The sequence below is a fragment of the Pleurodeles waltl genome, chromosome 6 (assembly GCF_031143425.1).
Source record: "Pleurodeles waltl isolate 20211129_DDA chromosome 6, aPleWal1.hap1.20221129, whole genome shotgun sequence".
Classification (NCBI taxonomy): Eukaryota; Metazoa; Chordata; class Amphibia; order Caudata; family Salamandridae; genus Pleurodeles; species Pleurodeles waltl.
In genome coordinates this window covers 313,937,897-313,946,491 of record NC_090445.1, presented here as the reverse complement: position 1 = coordinate 313,946,491, position 8,595 = coordinate 313,937,897, and the positions used below count along the sequence as shown (strand labels likewise).

General features: G+C 45.4%; 1 protein-coding gene across 1 annotated transcript; it reads right to left on the bottom strand.

Annotated features, from left to right (window-relative positions):
• Positions 1 to 1,756: 1,756 nt before the first annotated feature.
• On the bottom strand, positions 1,757 to 8,025 carry LOC138299660 (uncharacterized). Its single transcript, XM_069238121.1, has 5 exons — positions 7,485 to 8,025; positions 4,060 to 4,111; positions 3,869 to 3,967; positions 3,593 to 3,721; positions 1,757 to 3,468 (listed from the first exon to the last, which is right to left on the bottom strand). Exons 1-5 carry the CDS (start codon positions 7,542 to 7,544, stop codon positions 2,228 to 2,230), a joined length of 1,581 nt encoding a protein of 526 aa, XP_069094222.1. The 5' UTR covers positions 7,545 to 8,025; the 3' UTR covers positions 1,757 to 2,227.
• Positions 8,026 to 8,595: the final 570 nt, after the last annotated feature.

Below are 8,595 nucleotides of genomic sequence, written 5' to 3'. Positions count from 1 at the left end.
CTTTTCGCAATATCATAACGTCCGCCTGACAGTATGCTCTCAATTCAGTTTGGAAATGAAACCGTTTTTCACGGTTTTCATCGTACCACTGTAGAAAACTCTCTTTTTCAGAGGGCATCATATAATCGCAACCATAACTGTCGGGCGGAGGCATAGGCCCGAAGTAATTCTGATTAGCCCATGTGTTAAAAAAGTGTGGGAAATAACCTTTACAGCCTTCAAACCCAAAGGCTTTTGGCAGTTTGCTCAACTTCATGGGCAGAAAATTCAAGGTGTCTATGAACCTAATGTCAAAAGGCACAACCTTAAGCAGCATTAGTTTGGAACCTTGGGTTATGAGACTAACGGGAAGCTTTTCATGTATCAGGTCCCTGATAATGAAAAAAGAATCATATGCTTTGGAGTTGTGAGCCAGAAATGTATAATCCTGGTATCGGGGTTGCATAAATGTGAGGAGGAAATCATTCACGCAAGCCCTACCTTCAAACTCCCAGCTCCCATCACCGGTTAGATGGTGGGCGTAAATATAGTTTGGTTGGTGCACCCCCGTCTCTTGCGTACACTCTATGTCAAATACGATATAGTCTTCTGTTTTTTTCTGGTAGTGACTTCTGAGCATGTAACACTCATGGGTTGTTCCGGCTATAAAAGGAGCTGTACACCTAGGGCACTGCATACCTTCACATTTGTGATCGACAGGTTTATAACGGCCGCAAGTCCCACAGTCGGCTTTAAGAACACATTGGGCGAGGCCTATGTGCGTGTTTAAGCAGTCTTGCGACCGACAAAACAGCTTGCACGTTGGACAGTTCACTTTCAGAGCATTGTCATTGACACAACCGTCCTTCTGACACATTTTACAGTGTAATTCACACTGGTGTTTGGTCCGGTTGTTGTATATGTGATCGCAATGCTCACACACATACTTGGCGCCTAGAAAACCCTTCAGGTTCAAGACACCGTAAAAGTGGTTTTCATGGTGTAGCACATACACGGTCTTGTTTTTCACACCTTCATTGGTAGTGAAGTACTTCCAAGAACCTGCATGGTATAGAACTTTAACCGTCACGGCGAAGTGATTCTCAAAAAGTCCCAGATCCCCAAAACCGACCATTTTGTCAGTCGGTATCTGAAGCGCCTCATGTGCTGCTACAGCCATCGCCATAATGACGGCGTCTGGGGTAGAGCGGTCCATCAATAAGCCTGCAATGCTTGCGGCCAGACACATGTTGGTAGCTCCGGTATTAAAATCGAGCAACCATCGTGATTTCTTGTCAATGATTTTACTGTACATAACGCTCTTTAAGGCTCTGGAAGCACCCCCCTCGCGCCCCCTAACAACGAGGGAGATGATTCTAAAGGACCCGTACGCCAGTAATTCAGCCTTGCTCTGTAAAAGTTTAGATAGGTTTTCTAAAAACGTTACAGCGTCAAACACATCCCGAGATGACCGTCTGGTGAACAGGGGACTATTGAGACCCTGTCCCTGAAAACGCATCTGAAAGAAATCATTAGGACCCACATCGTGTAACAATCGTTCGATCAGCGTTTGCACAGCCTGATGTATAGCTATGATGCCATGATCTGAGGAGTGTAGGCGATCTAGGTTAACGAACCTAAACTCCTCATAGTGTTCTGTAGCGTTAAACCGCTCTACAACACGACTATACCGTCTCACACTTTCCATAAAAACTGGTTCTGAAGCCTCAGTTTGAGAATTACTGGTTGTTGGAGAGCTCCCAGGGGTGTGGTTAGATGTAGGTGTGTTTTTAGACCTTCTGGTAACGCAGAGTCTGGCTTTCTTTAACTTTTTTATTACCAGCTTGCGTTTTCTAGAGCTACCAAGCCACTCTGGCTTCTTATGGGCCCATCTGGTTTTTGGTAAACGACCCCCGCCGATCTGAACAATGTCTGGCTTGTTTACAAATGGTGACACTGACACTACACCGACTTCGGACGGGGCTCCTCCAGACTGCTTAAGGCTGAGACGGCTCGGACCGCCACCCCCAGACGGCCTGTAAAGACCAGCAGCACCTCCTAACTCTATATTTTGAGGTCTTATGGGTGCAGGGCTTGGGGGTTGACATGACCTCTGACTATTGAGCGCTCGTAAAACTCTTAGAGCTCTACTAAGCAGGTGCTGGGGCTTCTTTTCATATTTAGACCTATGGCCCCCTGTACTGGTAAATGTAGTTCTAACATTCCCCGGGTATGTACGCTCACCTAGTCATGACGGGATGTTACCCATGGCCACAATTGTTGAAGCGCAAGTTTGGGCCATTGTGTTTCTACACCGAGCCATCAGCTGTTTTAAAGCCTTTATGCTAGCTCTGGATGCCCCTCTATTACCGTCGTTCTTACATAGTTTTAAAGTTTTTAGATGGAGTTGGCATTTTAACTGTCTGAACGAATGATGGATTTCTTTAACGTAGTTGTCTAGAACTCTAGCCCGGCTTGAAAGGTTTGTTTCAAGGCCAGTACTTGTGACACTAGAGGGGTGATTGCCAACTCCCTGAGCATCCCCAGTTATAGGACAGCGGCCGTTGTTATCACCCCCAATCACGGCTGAGGGATCAGAGCGGGACGTAAAAACAGGATTCCAGTGTGAACATCCAGGAGTTTGAGAGCCCTGATCATCGCTCGAGGGTGTTCCAAAACTCTGATTTTGCGTTCCGCTACACCCTATACTGCTGTCGGGGTATATTGATGATGATGGTGAAGACCATTGCGCACGGGCACTTGGCGCAGGACTGGTGGGGTCGTATGCCCCCGGGGGTGTATCGGGGGACATCAGACATGGGGATGCCGGGGCTTCAGAACTTTGGGTAGTACCAGCTAGAGCCTTAAGAAGCTCTATACAGTGGGAGTAGGGATCCTCTGCAGGGTGATCATTTTCCATGGAGGGGTCACATAACACAGCGGGGATAGTTGTACACCCTGGAGAGGTTAGGTCGAGGCCAGGCACGCCGGTATTAGAACTCTGGACCCTAGGGGGAGCCGGTTGTACCTCAACAAAATTTTTAAAAGACAGGTCTAGAGGCCCAGATTGTTGCTCAGGGTTCTGGAACTTCTTCCTACGATTCTTTAAGGACAGCCGATTTATTTTAGGGTTGCTGCACTGTTTTGGGGACCCTCCAGAGGCTTCACAAGGTGCAATCAGTTGGGCGCTTGGCGTTGTAAGAACGATAATGTCCGGATGGTCACACCCCAAACCCTGGATAGTTGTTGCAGAAGTGCCCGCTGTACTAGGTATTCCCTTTATGATGGATGATGTGGTGTCGTTATGAGTTGTACCTGGTCCAGGAGCGACGGATGTGGAGATGTTGCAGGGCGGGTCTCGGTGCTCGGGTTGGCTCACGAGTACCGATGACTTTGTGGGGTTTTGAACAGTCCCAGTGTAGACCTTTAAAGATGACATCCGCGGCTTAGGCTGAGGGCAGGCGTCTCCGGAGCTCTGGTGTGATGATTCTAGGACGTAAAGATAGCAAAATATAGATTAGGGCTAGTTAGAGCGGCTATACCTATGGGTCGGAAAGACGTTTAGACACACGCTGCACTGTATACACCAAACTCTACATTTTCTTAAACTCACCATGGTTTTTCCGGCTTGAGGGTCCCTTCTTAATGGGCGGGCCGTCCTTAGAACCAGGGGACTTCCTTTTGCGGGGCTGCTTTTTAAGCTTTCCATCCATATCCCGGCTCGCTTCATCCATAGGAGCCCCTCGGGATAAAAAACATAAAAAAATAATGTAACACATACAATATAATACATAGACTATACGAACTCACTGAGATGACCAAATATAGGTCTGATTGTTAGACCCTGTTAGGTTTTCAATGGGGGTACAAAAAGACCCCTAATATATACCTGCAGAAACGTTATCCTGTGACAAGGTGCTTGACCCCTCTTGAACATGGAGGATTTGTTGGAGAGAGGCAATCGCGCACCTGAGTTCTGCATCATAACCTATGCAAACACATGGGTGCCCATTAGAAGTAAAATAAAAAAATAACATTCCTGACAACGTCGTTCAGAACGACCAAGGTCCTGTAACTCACCTTGCTGCACGGTCTCCATTTGCACAGGGGGTTCCCCAGACTCTTGACAGTCCTGTGTACAAGAGAGACAGATTTACCTTTAAACATACCACAATTCATCTTCTACGTCCGAACCCTTCATAAAAGCACAACAAGGGTAGGACAAAAAGAAAAAAAAAAAAATTTAAAAAAAAAATTTAAAAAAATAATAATAAATAAAAATAAAAAAAATTATAAATAAAAAAAAAAAAAAATTAAAAAAAAAAAAAATGTATCTATCAAGATTCAAATTGTTGAATCCCTATGTTCTGTAAGTATAAATACATATTGACAACTGTAAAACTTTTCTCAAAAACTATACAAGGTTTAATAAACAAATTCCACATGGTGGCGCTCTTGCATAATACTACCTCTAGGACTGTCTCTATAAGACATAGACTGGAAAGTGGATCCTAGGATCCAGGCCTGGTTTTCACCTTAGCTGAACAAGGCTGTGAACCATGTGTGGGGGCGGAGCTCAGTCTAAACTCCTAGCTGAGCCAATTCCAACACCACACAGTCTTTGTTTTAAAAGAAAAAGAAAATGGCCGGATGTGGATGCAGCATGTGTGAGGTCCTGGGTTTTTTCAAGGCAACAAAATCAGATCCAAAGCCATCCTGAACTAAGGTGAGTGGGCTGTGGTACTTGAGGGGTCTGAAAAGCTTTTAGCAGGGATAGTTATTTTTTAATCATTATTATTTTAATTTAATTCAATATTTTTTTTTATTTATATGCTTTTAAAAAAAACGACCTTGTAGGCCCCTAAACCCCTGTCCACACTTGCCACACAAACACACACAGATATATATATATATATATATATATATATATATAAATAAATAAATATATATATATATTTTTTTTTTTTAAAAGGCTGTCACATGATGGCCTGGGGGTCTCTGAGCCCTGTGCTCAGGGACCTCATATTTGTATTTGTATTTTTTTTTTTTAAATGCTGCCCTAAGGGGCCTTGGGGGCCCCAATCCCAAGGCCCCCAAAACGCTATTCATTTTTATTTCTTTTTTTTTTTATATTTGTATGGGCCCTACGGCCCTAGCGCGCGAGGTCAGGGCCCACAGACCCGGCCTCGCGCCATTACTATTTTTTTTTTTTTTTTTTTTTAAAACAAGCAAATGCCGCACTCTGGCGGCAAGCGATCGGATCCCCGAGACCATGGGAACCCCACGAGGTCTTGGGGATCCGATCGGATGGTTTAATTAGAGAGAATACCGCGCTGAAACACGCACGGCATTCTCTCTAATTAAACTTTCAACGCGGCTCTCAGAAGCCGCTGGGGTGTTCCCCAGCGGCTTCTGAGAGCCGCGTTGTTAATAAGCCCATTTTAAAAAAAAAAAAACTGCCGGCAGAGGTCTCCGAGGCTGTAAACGCTCGGAGACCTCGTTATCAAGTTAGGAGATCTCTTCACGGCGCCAGCGCGACCTCCGAGAAGAGATCTCCTAACTTGATAACGCTGTCTCCGGGCTTTTACAGCCTCTGGAGACACGCGCTATTAACTTAACAAAGCGGATCCCAGAGACCTGCAGGTCTCTGGGAGCCGTTTTGTTAAGTTAATAACGCGGGTCCCCAGAGCCCAGGACGGCTTTGGGGACCCTCGTTATTAACTTAACAAAGCGGCTCCCAGAGACCTGCAGGTCTCTGGGAGCCGCTTTGTTAAGTTAATAACGCGGGTCCCCAGAGCCCAGGACGGCTTTGGGGACCGGCGTTATTAACTTAGCAAAGCGGCTCTCAGAGACCTGCAGGTCTCTGGGAGCCGTTTTGTTAAGTTAATAACGCGTGTCCCCAGAGCCCAGGACGGCTTTGGGGACCGGCGTTATTAACTTAACAAGGCGGCTCCCACCGGCGTTATTAACTTAACAAAACGGCTCCCAGAGACCTGCAGGTCTCCGGGACCAGTTTTGCTAAGTTAATAACGCCGGTCTGGGAGCCGCTTTGTTAAGTTAATAACGCCGGTCCCCAAAGCCCAGGACGGCTTTGGGGACCCACGTTATTAACTTAACAAAGCTGCTCTCAGAGACCTGCAGGTCTCCGGGACCAGTTTTGCTAAGTTAATAACGCCGGTCCCCAGAGCCCAGGACGGGTTTGGGGACCTGCGTTATTAGCCTAGCACAGCTGCTTTCAGAGACCAGCAGGTCTCTGAAAGCAGTTGTGCTAGGTTAATAACACCGGTCCCCAGAGCACAGACCGGCTCTGGGAACCACGAGTTATTAACCTAGCAAAGCTGCTTTCAGAGACCTGCAGGTCTCTGGGAGCAGTTTTGCGGTGTTAATTACTCGAGCCCCAGAGCGCAGTATGGCTCTGGGAACCTAGTGATTAACTTAACAAAACAGCTTTCAGAGACCTAGTGGCCTCTGAGACCAGTTTTGCTAAGTTAATCACAAGGGCCCCAGAGCTCAGGCCGGCTCTGGGGGGCCCTTGCTATGAACATTTTGGCGCTGCTCTCAAAAGGCCACGCGGTCTCTTGAGAGCCACGCCGCAAAAGTTCATAACCTGGGCACCCCAGAGCTATGGTTGACCCCTTGGAGCGTAGTTATTAATTTTAGAGCTCTGCACCCCGGAACTCATTGCGCTGAGCTCTAAAATTAACAACTAGGCCACCCCCAAAAGCTCACCACTTAAACACACTATTGCGGCCATATAATACTGGCCCATACCATAAAATACACATAAAAAAATACATAAAGAGCCCCATAACATTTCCTGTACAAATTAAATACAGCCCCACCACTAATACCCTTAGCTACACAACCCCCTGAACCATGACGTACACAATAAGCCCACCAAACTGCCATCAAAATAAGTGCAACCCCACAAAAATACAGGCCCCTACATAGTCCCAGAACCAATATGTACATATTAAGCAGTCCAAATACACCCCACATCGTAAGTGCACTCGCCCTGAAATACATGCCTATACATTGCACATTAACCCACAAGTACCAATTAAACAACCCCTAGCCCCACAAAACAAGTGCAGACTTTAAAAAATACCGACAGATACACAGCCCCAGAATCAGCAAGTACACATTAAAAGAACACCATCCCACAAAATGAGTGCAGATTTTCAAAAATACATGTCCATACACAGGTCCAGAACCAGCAGGTACAAGTTAAGCAGTACCAATACAATCCCCAAAATAATTGCACCCCCATAAAAATACAGACAAATACATAGCACAAGACCCTACTAGTACCATTTAAACAAAATCACCCCACAAAGTAATTACAGTATCTCAAAAATACACTAATAGCAGCTTTTACATTTTTTATTTTTTATTTATTTTTTAAAAGCAGGCATTTTACATCTCTATGTATAGTTAAACAGATTGGTGCTAATGTCATTGTTAAACTTTAGTAAAACACATACACACATCACACTGTTACAGACCTTAAGTAGAAGATGTTCAGCATCACCAGTCTGAGCTCTGCCCTTCATGTTTCCAGCCATTATGTCCTGATGCGTCCCTGCTTGCCACAAATGTCAGTATGTAGTTCAGAAAAAAAGAGGCCTGTGAAGTTGGGGGGTTCTTATACTAGGATCACAGTGGTAATTATGCCTGGGCTCTGTGATTGGTGGGACCTGGAAATAGGCATCTGTTATAGGTTAGCAATATTTGGCCTTTGTTGTGTTTCAACTTTTAATTACTATGTCTGTTTTCTAATTTAACCCCACCTCTGTCACCCCTGGAAAGAATGTAAGCCCATCTCTGTTTTAGATTAGCCATGCCACAACAACCTCTGTTGTGTTTCAATCTTTTAATTACAGGGGCAGTTCTGGGAACCCCTGAAAGAATGTAGGCCCATCTCTGTTTTAGATTAGCCATGCCACAACAACCTCTGTTGTGTTTCAAACTTTTAATTACAGGGTCAGTTCTGGGAACCCCTGAAAGAATGTAGGCCCATCTCTGTTTTAAATCAGCCATGCCCCTCAACCTCTGTTGTGTTTCAAACTTTTAATTACCGTGTCAGTTCTGGGAACCCCTGAAAGAATGTAGGCCCATCTCTGTTTTAAATCAGCCATGCCCCTCAACCTCTGTTGTGTTTCAAACTTTTAATTACCGTGTCAGTTTCTAATTTAACCCCACCTCTGTCACCCCTGGAAAGAATGTAGGCCCATCTCTGTTTTAGATCAGCCATGCCCCTCAACCTCTGTGGTGTTTCAAACTTTTAATTACTGGGCCGGTTCTGGGAACCCCTGAAAGAATGCAGACATGTCTCTGTTTTAGATTAGCCATGCCACAACAACCTCTGGGGTGTTTCAAACTTTTAATTACAGGGTCAATTTTCTAATTTAAACCATCTGGGAACCCATGAAAGAATGCAGGCCCACCTCTGTTTTAGATTTACCTCTCTACATTGATAGGCTGGCTCTAACATAAGCAGCATTTGACCATTCCCACTTTATTTATTTTTTGGATTAGCCAACAGTGTGGAGGTTTGACCAGACCGCCCACTTTGCAGCCCTGTGCAGAGGCCCCCTAACTGGCACTTGGGCATGA

Bases quoted from the DNA above. Each gene is read 5' to 3' on its own strand.
- LOC138299660 (XM_069238121.1), bottom strand. From the start codon at position 7,544: ATGGCTGGAAACATGAAGGGCAGAGCTCAGACTGGTGATGCTGAACAT. The intron at 3,968-4,059 runs GTGAGTTACAGG...GTGTTTGCATAG, and splicing joins AATGGAGACCGTGCAGCAAG to GTTATGATGCAGAACTCAGG. The intron at 3,722-3,868 runs GTATATATTAGG...TTTTATCCCGAG, and splicing joins ACAGGATAACGTTTCTGCAG to GGGCTCCTATGGATGAAGCG.